The sequence below is a fragment of the Diadema setosum genome, chromosome 16 (assembly GCF_964275005.1).
Source record: "Diadema setosum chromosome 16, eeDiaSeto1, whole genome shotgun sequence".
Taxonomy (NCBI): Eukaryota; Metazoa; Echinodermata; class Echinoidea; order Diadematoida; family Diadematidae; genus Diadema; species Diadema setosum.
The window spans coordinates 7,182,146-7,198,285 of record NC_092700.1 but is presented as its reverse complement, the minus strand read 5'-3'; the positions used below and the strand labels follow the sequence as shown (position 1 = coordinate 7,198,285).

The window sequence follows — 16,140 nt, the reverse complement described above, 5'->3', positions numbered from 1 at the left end:
TAGCAGCACAACGCTAAACGAGGAGCATAACCTAGTTGCCAAGGTCAGATGTCATGCCTGCTAATGTCAAAGGTCGCACTACTCTCTCTTTTTTTTTTCCTTTTTTTTCGTTTCATATCACACACTAAAAAAAAAAAAGCAAACAAAGAAGAAGGAACACGTTCCAGAAGTAGAGGTTTTTGCATGCATGCCATGAGTAATCATGCACACAGCTCTCACTGCGGTCCAGTCATATGCCATTTTGCCTTCGTCTTGTGTTGCTGTGAGTCAAGTTTGCATGAATGCGACGCCATTATCTTTCATGTCACACCACGTCCCTTACATTTATGTTTATAATTGAGCAAAACTTTGACATTTGCAACAATTTGGCAGTGAAATGGGGGAAGGGGATTGATAATGGGAGAAAGAAATCTGTTATTTAAAGCCAAACAACCTAAATTTATAATTTCAGTTGCTTTGCTCAACCTCTGTAATTGAGATGTTAGATTTTTATTTTTCTACAATATAAATACAAAAAGGAAATAAGTTTGTGAAGGATCTCCAGAGGGAAAGCATTTTTCAAGACAGTCGGTTCCTCTGTCCAGTCTCATTAATCATATAAGGTCGCCAAACTCTGGTACTGTTTATTTGTCCAGATTTTTTATTTTCGTCTCAACTCCAAGGTGCTATGAAAAAAGCTTACCATCATCTAAATTGCTTGGATGAGTTAGCACATGGGGAAATAACTTTCGTTTGTTTTGTTGGTTGATATGATAACATCCCTCATTTGAAGTTGTAATTTCTATACCATCAGTTACAAAATAGTGAACAGGAAGTCCAAAAGGGTAACTTCATTTTTTCATGTCCTACTATGAGATGAAAGTAAAAAAACTAAAAACAGAGTAACTTTACTTTTGCACTCCATACTGAAAGATAAAACTGGGGAAAAGGGAAAAAAGCAACTCTTACTTTTGCACTTCATACTGAAAGATGAAATTAGGGAAACCAAAAACAGTCATTTTACTTTGCTCTCCCTATTGGAATATAAATCTAGGAACTCTGAAAAGGGTAACTTTATGACCTCCTGAAAGATGAAGCTAGCAAACTGAAAAAGTAAGTGTACTTTTTCACATCTATTTAAAGATAAAACTATGGAAACTGAGAAAAGATTTACTTCACTTTTGCACACGCTACTGAAAGTTGAAATACAAGAAACTGAAAAAAAAAGAGTAACTTTACTTTGTCACTTCCTACTAAAGATGAAACTAGGGAAACTGAAAAAAAAATAATTTTTGTTTTGCTCTTCTTACTGAAAACTGAAACTAGGAAAACTAAAAACAGAGTAACTTTACTTTTCCTCTCTCTTTTGAAAGAAAAAAAAATGGAAATCTGGAAAAAAGAGAAACAGTTACCTTAATTGTGAATGTCCTACTGAAAGATAAAACTAGGGAAACTGAAAAAAGAGAAACTTTACTTTTGCACTTCCTACTGAAAGATGAAACCAGAGAAACTGAAAAAGAGACAATAACCTTAATTTTGCGCTTCCTATGGAATGATAAAACTGGGGAAACTGAAAAAAGTAACTTTACTCTTGCTCCTACTACTGAAAGATGAAACTACCAAAACTGAAAAAGAGTAATATTACTTTTGCATGTCTTATTGAACGATAAAGCTAGGGATACCTAAAAAAGAGTAACTTTACCTATGCACTTACTACTGATAGATGTAGCAGGGGAAACCGAAACTGAATATCATGTGAGATATATCCAGTAGAGATGACATGTGAATACATGTTTAAAACGCACAAAGTGCTATTAAACTCTTTATCATTCCAAAAGAATGTTTATTCCAAAAGAATGTTTGCACTTAAACACTCAATACATTCTCAATTGTATGTCTGGATTAAAATTTTTATCATCAGAAGGCATTCGATAGTAGTTGATGTTTCTAGACAAAAGTGATATAATATTTTCAGTTCTAGATATATGTTAATGCGATATTTTTTTTTTCATTTGTAAATTTGCAATGGCCATTTCCATTCCATGCACAAATTTCTACACCTTCAGTGTGCACAATCCCAACAGTTTTCTTTTATCATTTTGCTGCAATTTTGTTTTATCCACTTGAGTGCGAGCTTAGTGGAAATAAATCAAACCATGTGGACAAAATCTAAGCAGCTCCTTCTTTCTGTTTTCTTTGCTACAAAGAGCGAAACAATCTTTTCAATTACAAGGATTTTGTGAATATTGTTTTGAAACTGAGAGCAAGATAAGTGGTACTTCTTGGGGGGGGGGGAGGGGGTAGGGGAAATTGAACAGGAAAGGAAGTGTGGGAATTGAGATTTATCTCACAGTGGGCTTAAACCAGGTCTACTGTGCATTTACTATGAGGAGAATGAACTTGTCAAGGACTATATATGTGTTAATATAAGATGAGAAAGGAGCAGATTTAAGGGCAATATACATGAATTTTACTTATTTATTCAAAGGGACATAAAGCTGTTGGTCCTTGAGTTGTTTGCTCACAATAGTATTTATTGTATCCATAGTGGTTCATTAAAACAAATCATGATACCATATAATTGGTAATTATTGAAATGAGATGGCAATGAAAGGTATCTGCTTAAATTCCCCAGTTTACTTTGGTTACTTTTAGTCCAAGGAAATTAACAAGTAATAAGTGTATTGTGGATTTATTTAGATACTTATTCAATTGATGAGTGTGATTTCATGTAATTTCATAATTTTGTTAAATCTTGAGGAGATTGGATTGTTAGATTGTAAAAATCACTGCATGACTTTTTTTTTACTGCTGTGACTGGCATGCATAAAGCAAAGTGCTGTGTGACTTGCTCAGCTGATTTTTATTTCTGTTGATCTCTTTGACCGAAGCATGACATTTGTCTGACCTATGGCATTTGACCTTTGGCACTAGGTCAGCAATATTTTTTTTTTCATTTTTTCATTCTTTGAGTTGTTGCTGTGAATCAATTGAACCAATGATTTTCCCAAGTTTGAGGTTTTATAATCCATTTTTTTTTATCCCTTTGGCTCATTTTTTATTTTGTTTGCTGCTCTCCTTTAACCAACACGTGGGTGCTTTTATTTTCCTCTGTTAAGTTTCATTTTTATTTTCTCTCAAAGTTGTTTTGTTGCTATTATTTCATTTTGTTCTCCATTCATTTTCATTTGAATGATCAGTGTGCTTTTCATTCAGGGCTTTACTCCCCTATTACATAATTGCAGTCAGAAGCAGAAGTAGCAAAAGAAAGCAGGAATGCACAGTAATACATTTATTGGAGTTTACTTAAAGGACAAGTTCACCTTCATAGACATGTGGGTTGAGTGAATGAAGCAATATTAGTAGAATACATCAGTGAGAGTTTGAGGAAAATAGGACAATCCGTTCAAAAGTTATGAATCTTTGAAGTTTCTTCTCAGTCACGGCTGGATGAGAAGACTACTATAGCTTGTGATGTCACATGTGTACAATGATATAAAGAAAGAATAAAGAAAATTCAACATATTTTCACTTTTCTCGCATAACAAAAGAACACTCGACTTCTCTCTTTTCAGAAGGCAGGGGGAATAATATTACCTTTAACATACGACAGTAACAAGCAAAGAAATGTGCACTTTATTCAAAAAGTAAAGTTTTGTGAAATTCTCTTTTTATTTTCCTTATATCGTTGTACGCATGCGGCATCATACACTGTAGTAGTCTTCTCATCCAGCAGTGACTACGCAGATAATTTTGTTGCACTCACTCAATTCACATGTATATGAAGGTGAACTTGTCCTTTAATACATGACTAAGAGTGAGATGAGCTAGGTTCCAGTACTGTTCCAAGAAGTTTGTCTTTTTTATGATTACCCTTCTCAAACAACTCCATATTACCAAAAGCAAGTTGGTTGCTCTGACCAGTCCAAGCTGAATTTTTAGCTATTGAGGTTAATCGTCCTATTTTATAATTCAAACAAGATTTAATTAATGCTGACAGTTGGCAGAATTTCATGGAACACAGCACAGTGTAATGTAGATAACTTACAAGCTTTGAAATTCATTTTTACAAATAATTAAAAAAAGATCAATTGGACAATGTCTCCATGAGTAGCTAGCTAGTTGTATTAAATCTTGTACGGCATCCCTCTTACAACATTTAATTCACGAACAAGTTTACCAATTGTCTATTCATATTCAAAAGAGCAAATTTATTCTTTTTAAGTTACAGGATTTCTTTTTCAAAAACTCAATCAGAGTATCAATTCACAGAATGGCATCATTTTTTCTCTGTAGCATTAAACTTAGCAGTAGTTTGAGTTGATATGTCATAAATTCAGGTACCCAAGGATTATAATAATGAGCTAGGCTTTTTAAGGTAGGGCAGCCATTAACAAAGTTTTCCAGTAATCTGCTTTTTGTTTTTAATGTACTCTGGTGGATGTACTATGAGAAAATGATAAAAAGTTGCCAGAACAACTTCCTCTTTCCAAGACAAACAAACAAACAAAAACAAATGTAAATTTGTGTGGGGACAGAATTTCACTGAAGGAAAGTTGGTAACAATTAACGTCTGGGAAGTAGGTTTGAAAAATGAACAAGGCATTGTGCAAGTAAGATTGAATTTCAAATGTAAACAATCAGTTATCAGATATGGCAAGGTTACCATATACATATATCTAAAATAACAGATATTAATCTGTTTGGATTGTTTTAATATAATAATCTTGATTTGATTGCATAGAGACTGTTTGCAATGTTAAAGCTCTGTTCCATACAATTAATTGAGGCTCACTCAACAACAGCAATGATTTCATTATGAGTATCCCAGTTTGAGGATAGATATTTCAGGAGTATATTGAAGCTGGGATGTGTTTTAATTCCAAAGAGAAAATATTGTATTCATAAGATATGGTATATCTATTTTCCATTTCATTCATTTGAAGTGCTTATTTCTTCTTATAAATGTTGAAAATTTTCTCCTCCTTCGAAACACAATTTCATGATTAATCAAATTCAAAATGAATGTATGCTGAATCAGACATAGGATGCCATGTACATCTATTTTGATTCACATTCCACAATTGCAAGAGGTGATTGAGCCATAAATGTAGTAAAGAATTATGATATCATATCAGTTTTTCATGATGATGTATGATAGTGTTTCTTTTTCCCCTCTGAATTAATTATGCTTAGGGAACAAAAACCCATGGACTAGAAGTGTCTCTGCAGTCTTATTTGAATGAGGAAGAGATGGTAAAAGAATATTTCTCATAAAACTTTTTGATATACTTCTCAGTCTCTATCCATATATTAATCAGTCATTTCTGAAACTCTGTTGTCATATTTGTATAATTTATATCTACAATACATATCTAATCTATCAATGAGACCTTTGGAGATATAGTGAACGAGTTAATAAGTGTGTGCCAGTATTTAACAGTGTGAGGTAAGTAGCATCTATGAGTTACTGTAAGTTCTCACTGTAGCGTTCGTCCAATTGATTGAGTATTCTTCATGTGGACTAGAGGGGGAGCCCTTGATGATTGTCTTTTGGATGCATCCATGTTTTGCAATGTCTATGCTTGCTGCGCAATAACCTTTCTCCCTTTGTGATTGGTTCACTTTGCCTCCATCCAGTCTCTGTAGTACATTTGTCTTACGTTACTCTAATTTCTGTGAATTGGCATTCCTCAGAATTTCTCAAATGTATGCATATTTTATTTTCTTTGTATTTTGTTTTAATATCTTTTGGTTATGATTTTGGCAGCACATACTGGATAATTGAGTATGACACTATCACTACAGGCATTGTAGTTTCAGTTGTTCCTTTCACACACATCCGGCTTGAATGAGAAACCACTGTACATTGTAAGGAACATTTACTGTGTGTATGAATATTCATCACATGCATGAATACATAATGTGTATCGGGAGATTGTATGCATATTCAGTAGAATGTTGTGCTGTAAATTCATTGCTGAATTAAAATAAACAGCTTAACTAGACATAGATAAAAGTGAAGTGCCTCTGAAAACAAAACCAAAAGCTTTTCACTCCAATGTCATTGGAGTGTTTCAATACACAGAATGATAGAGTCTGCACACAGCTTCAGCAATTGTACTTTGCACACAATATTAACTGGCCAATAACTTATTGCAAATGAAATCCAAGCCTATTCGATGGAGTAAAATAGGAGCTGAATTATTAGATGATGAAACAGAATTTTCCCAGAAACTATGTAATGCACTCTTGATAATGATAATAGTAATAATAACTGACAGTGCTTATATCGCCAATAACACATAGTGATAATGTCCCTATGCACTCAGTTGCATGAGATAATGAAAATATGTAATTATACTTCAAAACATGGTGTGACATCTTTGCTTGCTCTTGAACTACAGGATCATTTAGTAAAAAAAAAAGTCATATGGGCTTAATATGTTTGATATCTGATAGATTTTATATGATATAATCACAATATATTTGTGTTAGTAACTATTTACTGTCACATACTATCAATCATATAATAGAAAGCTATTAAACTACCTATCTGTCATTAGTTTGTATCTTTATAGATCATAGTAACCCTTTACGAATATAATTTCTTCTATCATGCCTCGTTAATTATTTTGTGAATATCAGTAGTAAGTTGTCATTGATCTGAAATATCTGCATCACTAATACAACAGTAGTAGTTTCTGGTCTCTAACACAGATACACAATACTTTCTGTGTCATTATATTGTTCAGTTGTGGAAGTAGATTAACAGTGAACTGAATGCTAACATACACACATTTATATTGTCGCATTTCAGATATTTGGATTCCTCAAACTTTTTGCCCAGATGAAATTTTGGGGTTAAGGCAAAGGAAATTATATTATCTCATGCTAGTCATATGTGGTACATTTTCTATGTATGTATTTCTTAATATGTTCATGTAATACTTTAACTTAATACATTAGCCCATTGAAGATGGGCTGATTTTGCCATAACATGCATTTCCTATAGACACCTGCACTAGTGTACTCACAACTCGTCTTCAAGGGGTTAAGCTAACATGGCCATTGCTGATTTGAGTCTTATATCCCATCTTGGTCCTGTTGTACTAAATGTTGAGATCAAACATAAGTCAGAATATCAAGTCAGAAAATTAAGTCTTTGAATATACAGTTCTGATTGGCTAACAACTTACATTTTTTTTTATTGTGTTTGATTGCATTTCTTTCTTTCTTTTTTTGGAGAGGGTGCGGAATAGGAAACACTAGGGTGGATCCAGGAATTCTGTGAAGGGGAGGTGCCTTTGCAAAATTAAAGGGGTGCGCCCCCCCCCCCCATTATTTTCTTTTTATTTCTTTTGTTGTAGCAGAAAATAAAGAGGGGGTGCGCGCCTGGTGTGCCCCCCTCTGGATCCGCCACTGGGTAACAGGATTAGACGGTACCATTTTCATAGAAATTTTTTTTTTCTTAAAATGAAGGTTCTACAATAAATAACAATAGAGGGAAAATGAATGATTCTTATGGCAGTAGTCTGATGAGGAGCTGATGAAGTCCTGTACGACATATGCATCAAATATATTATTAACCCGTTGAGAACAAGTCCCAAGTATACTCGAGCAGGTGTCTATTGGAAATGCATGTTGTAGCAAATCTAAACATCCTCAATGGGTTAAAGAGAGATACTGTGTTCAAGGAGTTCATATCTAATGTTGATTTGTGAAAAATCTGTCTGCAGTTTCCAGTCAACTGGCAGCCCGACCTGGAGAATAACGTTCTGATTGGTCACATGGTGCTGCGCAAGAACCAATCGGAGGCCTGCACGCACCAGGACTCCAGCGCCATCTTGGGACTGAAGGTCATCGCCGGAAAGATGAAGGAAGCGGGTCGTCTGGGTGCCTTCATATCGAAGGTCAAGCGAGGGAGCATTGCAGACACCGTCGGTCATCTTCGTGCAGGTGCGGTCTCGACTGAAGCCAGTGCGATCTCTGACCAAACTTCATTCACTTTTCTGATGAAAAACACTACATGGCAATAATGATCATTTACTTTTTGCACAGTTTCCCTCCCCTTCTATCTAAATTCAAAGGTTATAACATATGAATAAAAAAAAGTTGTAGTGTTTTGTATATGCATTTCTTTATGTTTTAAGCTGTTTTCTCCCTATTCATCCCATAAGAAATGTGAAAGAGTGTATGAAGCTCTTCACAAATTTTCAAAATATTTCACGGTGTCCTTCATACTTATACTTCAGCATAATCATGAATAAAAGATGGATAATCATTGCACCAATCCAATGATCTATTAATCTATGAAACATGAAAAAACTGTTTTCCAGCCAAAAAAAAAATTAAAGCTTTTCCAGACCTCAGAGTACTGCAGTGCCAGTTAAAATGTTGGCATCCCTGAGATGCGCTTGAATCTAACTTTGTGAATTTTCTATCTCATCTGCTGTCTATAGGGGATGAAGTGTTGTCCTGGAGCGGCCAGAACTTACAAGGGAAGGACCTCAACAAGGTCTACGATATCATCTTCCAGTCCAAGAGTGAGCCACAGGTCGAGCTGGTGGTCGCACGGCCAATGAGGTATGCCCTCTCACTGGCAAGTCATAGATGGGCGGGGTGGGGGGTTGGGGAGGTGGCATGGCACTATTGGGTTGGGCTTAATGTGCATTGTGTATTGCTATGAGCATGAGTTGGGACAGGGATGAGACATTTCATTTCTTTTCATTGCATTTCATTTTATTGTTTCTGCTTGGTACAAGTAATCAACGAGGATCACTTTTTGGAAATATACACATGGTTCATCATTATTCATGACTATTTTGTACATAAAAGGTAAGCAAGTCATTATCACAGAGAACAGAGATATGATTAAAAAAAATCAAAGTGCCATTAAGGAGAATCTCCGGTAAGCAGAGCTTAATATTGGTGTCTCATTGAATGCACAAAGACATAAATAAACAGTTTCAACCAACTATCTACTTACTTTACTACAACAAAAATAAACTATTTCACACAACAAAACAAAACATACATGGTCATGTACACAGGTGATGCTAAGAGAGAAAAACAAAGAAGAAGGGGATAGCAATAATGGAAGATGGTGAGAAAGAACAGGAGAGAAAGAAATAGAAAGATGTATAGAGGAGGGTGGGGCAAGGTTTGGTATTTTCTTTTTTGTTTTTCAAAGTGAGGCAGGGATGGTAATGGCAGTCTCTGAGGCACATTCAGAATGGACAGGGTGGGGCATAGCAGTGGTGGGGCTGGATGTGCATTGGTGTGGGGTGGGACAGGGCTGGTAGGGTGTAGAATCATTATTTGTGGTATCAGTGATAGATAGATCATGAATATGATTATCAGAGAAGAGATGAATAGACCTTTCTCTCATTTTACTAGTCTCATTGAGCCTACTTTTAAAATACAGACTCTAATCTTGCAACTGATGAACAAATTGCCTTCCATGGGCATTAATGAGCACTGATTATTCATTGTTTTAGATGTAGCCATGATTTTGTCATAATGCTAAAAATGCTGTAAAAAATCCAATTTAGAATGATAAAGCACTGAATAGATTGTTTTAAGGTCAATAAAGGGCAATTTATTTTATTTGTCAGTCAGGTACAATAGAAACAACTTGATACAAGAATTCATTGATTTGGAAAGACTCAATTTTTATCTTGTTGGACTGACATCTTTGTTTTCCTGTTCTTCTGCTCTTAATCATATCAGCGGTGAGATTCCGCCATCTTCGAGGGAGAAAATGGCCCAGTTCCAGTCACCTAGACCAGACTCCATCATGAAGAGGTCAAGCCAAAGTGAGTTGTAATATTTGGTCCTAAAAAATGAGACCTGGGCTTTGTTTTGGATCCAGTTAGTTCTAAGGGCAGACGAGCATATCTTGCATTAACATTGATTATTGCTGAAATGAGTACACATATTGTGTGTCAGTTTGTAATGTGAAGGATGCAACAAATGTCTTGTATTTATCACATACCCTTTTTTAAACGATCGATTTAACTAAAAACCGTAATCACTTTGAAGAAAAAAAGAAAAGAACAGAAATGAGAAAGTCATAGTGGATGCTTTTAAAGGACAAGTTCACCTTCATAAACATAAGGACTGAGAGAATGTAGCAATATTAGTGGAACACATCAGTGAAAGTTTGAGGAAAATTGGACAATCGATGCAAAAGTTATGAATTTTTAAAATTTTTGTGTTGGAACTGCTGGATGAGGAGACTACTACAACTTGTGAGTCATATGCGTACAACAGTATAAAGAAAATGTAAAGAAAATTCAACATATTTTCACCTTTTTTGCATAATAAAAGACCACTTGACTTGCCTCTTTCTAAAGACAGGGGGAATAATATTACCCATGACATATGTCGGTAACGAGTCAAGGGAATGTGGACTATTTTTCAAAAGATGAAATTTTGTGAAATTCTCTTTATATTTTCCTTATATTGTTGTACGCATGTGACATCTAAGTTATTCATACACTGCAGTAGTCTTCTCATCCAGCGGTTACTGCACAAAAACTTCAAAAATTCATAACTTTTGAACGGATTGTCCGATTTTCCTCAAACTTTCAATGATGTGTTCTACTAATATTGCTACATTCTCTCAATCCTTATGTTTATGAAGGTGAACTTGTCCTTTAGAATGACTGCAGTATATTTGTATATAACACAACTCGTTTAACAATGCAGAGACTCCAACTCTCCCGTTTTCGACGGGAGATCTCCCGCCGAAAACCCATATTTGCAAAATCTCCCGTTCTCCCGTTTGAGATTTAATTTCTCCCGCCCTGGCTCTTTGTCTCCCGTTGGAAAGGATTTCTTACATATTTCTATCGTATGTTGAAAAAATAAGCCTTAGATAGCACCAGAGAGCATCTAGAACCCTGGGAATTTCGCGCTTCGCACACATCAACTTTGAGTCTCGTTTGCTAGGGGTTTCAGGCGGGAGAATCTCCAGATCAGAAGGTACTTTGGGTTGGAGTCTCTGACAATGGACTTAGATAGAACCTACAAAGGCCTACATAATGGCCTCTAAAAATGTCTTCATTGCATTATAATATAGAACTATACCTCATTCATCAATAGATTTAACTAAATTGTGCCTGTATAAGAAAAAAAAAACCAGTGGCAACGTAGAGCACATTAGAAACATTGCTGGAAAACAGCCAACTCTCTGTTTAATTACTATGTTTGCTTTCTGTAATCAATTGTATAGATTTTACAGAAAAACATGTTTCATGTTTGTTTTTATACTTTTCCTTTTGTTGAATGAAGTAAAAAAAAAATGTTTTCCAGGAATTAAAAAAAGTTAATAGATTTTGTTGCCATAAGTGTGGTCAAATAAGAACCACCAGTGCCACAAACAGATTCCTTTATTGATTCATTCATCTACAGCTGTATTTTTCCATTAAAAAAATAACATATTTGATATTTTGTTGACAGGAAATTAGTAAAGAAAGTAACATTACAATGTACAATAGATGAAATGTATTAAATTATTTTGAGTACATGGAAAAGCTGGAATGGGGAGGACTGCTAAAAATGTATACAATTTAGATGCACAGATGGCATAATGAATGGATGAATTATGATTATTTATTTGTGACCTGCGCCCCCTGGTATGACCCCTGACCCCATAGGTTCCAGCGGCTACGAGTCGACCAGCAAACCCAAGGAGGAGGAGGAACCAATGCCGATAGTCAGCCGGGTCAAGCGTCCCTCGGTGACCATCACTAGCCCCGGTAGTCCCGGCCTGCCCCGGCGAAACACTTCCCCAACTGCCATGGGAGAAATACAGGTGAGTGAAGGGGTACTCTGGCCCTCTTGGTCAGCAGCTCTGGTTGGCATTCCCCAAATTTATTTCTTTGTATCATGTCTGTATAAAAAAGCAATTCAACAACATTTTTCACCAGCAGTATTAAACTTACATTTTTACCCTGTTCAGCATTTCCAAACTTTATTTCTTTGTGTCATGTCTGTATAAAAAAAAGAGCAATTCAACAACATTTTTCATCAGCACTATTAAACTTATATCTTTACCCTGGTTGGCATTCCCAAACTTTATTTTTTTTGTATCATTTCTGTATGAAAGAAGTAATTCAACAACATTTTTCATCAGCAGTATTAAACATATATCTTTACACTGGGTGAGTTCAAGTTCAGTGCAACTGCTGGTGTTTATAGATAGTGCTCTCTCATCACTAGCACCAGCAATAATTTCAAACTTGAAATTAGTCAGTGTTGGGAGGTTGACCTCAAAATTATGACATAGTTCCAGTAGCTAGTGTCATTCTTAAGAACATAACTAGCCAAGGAGTGCTTACGTGATACAATTTACCTGATGAAGAATCACATATCATTTACATACATAATTACCTGCTGAAAAGCTGGCATTAGTAGCCTACCTCACTAACCTAAATTGATTTGCGTATCACCTACACACATTATTATCTGCTGACAAACTAGCTGCAGTAGCCCAGCTAGGTGACATATAAAGATGATTAGCATATAATTGACATATGTAATTGCCCGCCGAAGAAATGGCATTAGTAACCTACCCCAGTATAACCAGAGGTCACTTGCGTATCATGAATACATACACTCTGTGTCTGAGCGTTGCTAACAGCAGTTTATAATCTTGAGAAGATATGAGTGAAGTCAATGACCAAAGTCTTTCATCTTTAGTTCTTACTAAGATGTTTTTTAAAGGCATAATTTACCATTTGCAGATGAAACAAAAACACAGTATTAGTGCTTTAAAATAGTTCTAAAATGTGAGGTAGAGGTAAAAACAACCACTGTGAAAATTTAAGTAGGTAAATTCGATTTTAAGTATTGTTAAATATACAAAATGCGAACATGTTTCTAGACTAAACTGTCTACAGTTACGGTTTATTGAGAAAAATACAGATATCTCCTTATATTTTAAGCTTTGTTGCAAAAATTTCATATGATGTTATTATTATATCATAGGATGTTTTGTGGTACAACAGACCTACCCATATGCATTAAATGTCATATCTTGAACATTTTTTAAGTCACTGTTTCCAAAGCTAAACAGTACCTTTAAGTATTTTTGAGAATTGAACATCCATGTATGAGACCACATTGTAATTGTGCCTTTTTTTTTGTTTCTTTGTTTTCTTTACTCCTTCAATTCCAACAGATCAAATTCTGGTACGATAGCAATAATTACCTGATCTTCATGACAGTGATCACAATGCATGGGGCCCAGCCGCGGGACACCGGAGACTTACGCAATCCCTACGTCAAAGTCTACCTTCTACCAGACAGGAGGTTGGGAATATATTCTTTCTCTCTCTCTCTCTCTCTGAAATCACAAAATTTTTATTTTCCAAAGTTGAGCTTGTACCATACAGGAGGTTGGAATATATTCTTTGTTATTCTCAAATCATGTAATGTTCATATTCTAAAGTCTACCTTTGGGAATGTATTCTTTCTTTCTTGTTTAAATCATATAATGTCTATATTCCAAAGTGTACTATCTACCAGACCTGAGGCTGGGAATATATTCTTTCTTTTTCAAAAATCATATAATGTTCACATTCCAAAGATTTCCCTTTACCACATGGTAGCTTGGAAATATATTCCTTTTTCATCTCCAATCATGTAATGTTCATATTCCAAAGTCTTCCTTCTACCAGACCTAATGCTGGGAATATATTCCTTCTTTATCTCAAAACCAAAATGTTCATATTTCAAAGTCAACCATCTTCCAGACAGGAGGTGGGAATATATTCTGTCTTTCTCTCAAATCTTATAATATTCATATTCCAAGTCTACCCTTTACCAGATGATAATTTCTAATCCACCTGTTTACCACCTGACATGTCTGGCATAGTTTTACTCCATACATTCCATAAAACTCAAAGTTGACTAGAAAGAACAGAGTAAAGAAACAAAAGTAATGATGCCAGCACTTCATAATCTTCTTATCATTTTGGCAAAAAAAAAAATGCAGATATTATGTTTTGGTAGATGATATTGCATACTGCAATTTCCTCAATGAATTCATTTTTGCTACATCATCACACATCTGATGGTATTTGATACAAAGAATATGGCTTCTCCCTATGGTTCGATTTAGAGAGAGAAAACTGAGTGGATAAGTATGCTCAAATAAGTGGGGGAACTCATGAGCAAATGACATCACCACTCTATCTAATTTGCAAATGTGGCTGTGACTGCTATCAATCTTCTGGGTAAACACAAGAAACTTCAAAATTCTGTGACCGTCCTTCTGTTTGTCAGATTTTTAATGGAACTCTTTTCACATGAGCCTTATTCACACTGGCAAACTTCTTAGATTTAAAGTTCTCAAAGTATAAGTTCACAAAATTTGGCAAGTCTGAATGCAGTCTTACCAAAACTTTATCGTGAAGCTACTTGCAAAACATTCCCACTAATGCTAGGAAAATTCCCCGAACCCTAGCAAATCTTCTCAAAGTTTGTGGAGCCTCAACATGTGCTGTGCATGCTCTCCTTGTTGTTATGCATGTGCACCAGTGACCCCAACTTTGAGAACTTCCAAAGAACTGAAACTTTGTGAAGTCTGGCCACCAGTGTGAACAAGCAAGCAAACTTTGCAAAGTTTTGCCAGTGTGATCACGGGCCATTATACTAATGTACTCTGTGGATCATAGTCAACTCGAACATGGGGTGAAATTGAACTGAAAAGCTGATGCAAATTTTCAGAGACCATCTCCTCATCAAAATTCACCCTCTTTTTTCCCTCGCAGCGAAGAGACCAAGAGACGCACCACGACCGTGCAGAACACGCTGAGCCCTAAATGGAACCAAACCTTCACCTTCGGGCCCATCAAGAGGTCAGAGTTCAGAGGTCGCGAGCTGGAAGTCACTGTCTGGGACTATGATCGCTTTGGTGCTAAGGACTTTCTGGGACAGGTGAGGAAACGTTAAGAACATATTAACCCTTGGTCTGCCAGGTTGCATTGGAGACTCAAGACAGATAATAATACTTAACTTCAGACTTTCATAGCAAGCATTTGGATTACCGGTACACGAACAATTAAATCAGTCATGCATACAATGAGATATGCTTCGGTCAACAGGCATATAGGTGATAGTGGGTCCATTCAACACAAGAATTATTGGTATTTTCCTCATGATGCAAATGTAAATTTTACTTTGTAATACAGTATTTGACACATTTCAAAGAAATAAACCTCACTCAGGTGCAAACAAAGTGTGCACTCTCCGGACCTGATTTCATAAGTTGCATCGCAAGATTTTTTTTTTTTTTTTTAAATCGAGATGAAATGACTTTTGCATCCCAGTGCGAATTGAAATTCGGAGTGGTTTTTTTTTTTCTTTAAGTATGTCCTAGTACTAGAATTACTGTTTAACATCGCATTGACAAAAATGGAATTTCAAAACCATTATTTCGGCCTTTGTATGTATACACCCAGTGTATACCATGTATACGCTATCATGAATGTAGTCCCCTGCCGCATTCTACTTAAATGACTGGCAAATTTTTCCATTGAGGATAAGCAGACACAAACATGGTACACTTTATAGGTTATGGGCAAGTTTCACAATGGTTTTCACAATGGCAATTAATTTGCTACTATGAAATGGAGGCCAAATTTTGAGGCTCCTTTTTTTTTTCGTTCAGTAAAATTTGTACAGGCACTCACGCAGCTCATGTCTGTCTGTCTGAACACATCCACCTTAGCCATTTGAGGATGAGTTGAACTTCTTGGAACTAGTTGTCCCCGCCGAACGAGTTCGAGCAGGGGACTATGAAACGGGCTCCGTACGTGTGTGCGTCCGTGTGTCCGTCCATCCGTGTGTCCGTCCGTCCGTGTGTGCGTCCGTGTGTGATCAAAATCTTCAATTTGCTACTTCTCTGTCATTTATGAGCCAATTTTGATTCTGTTTGCTTTATATGATAGCACTACATGGGAGCTTTGAAACTTCTACACAGAATTTCAGTCGTGACCTTTGACCTTGACCTTTGACCTATATTGTACATTTTGCTACAAAATGCTACTCCTTCGCCATTTCTAACCCAATTTCGATTCCGTTTGCTTTATGTGATGGCACTAGGTGAGGGCTTCAAAACTTCTACACAGAATTTTGACCTTTGACTTC

The 16,140-nt window shown here is 35.9% G+C and overlaps 1 protein-coding gene across 1 annotated transcript in view; it reads left to right on the top strand.

The window, feature by feature from the left end:
* Positions 1-16,140, top strand: part of LOC140239925 (regulating synaptic membrane exocytosis protein 2-like) — a 196,227-nt gene that overhangs the window by 103,270 nt on the left and 76,817 nt on the right. The window contains exons 6-11 of the mRNA XM_072319743.1: positions 7,719-7,938; positions 8,442-8,565; positions 9,712-9,797; positions 11,643-11,800; positions 13,169-13,299; positions 14,763-14,928. Coding sequence (XP_072175844.1) covers positions 7,719-7,938; positions 8,442-8,565; positions 9,712-9,797; positions 11,643-11,800; positions 13,169-13,299; positions 14,763-14,928 — 885 coding nt within the window. The remainder of the gene's footprint in view (positions 1-7,718; positions 7,939-8,441; positions 8,566-9,711; positions 9,798-11,642; positions 11,801-13,168; positions 13,300-14,762; positions 14,929-16,140) is intronic.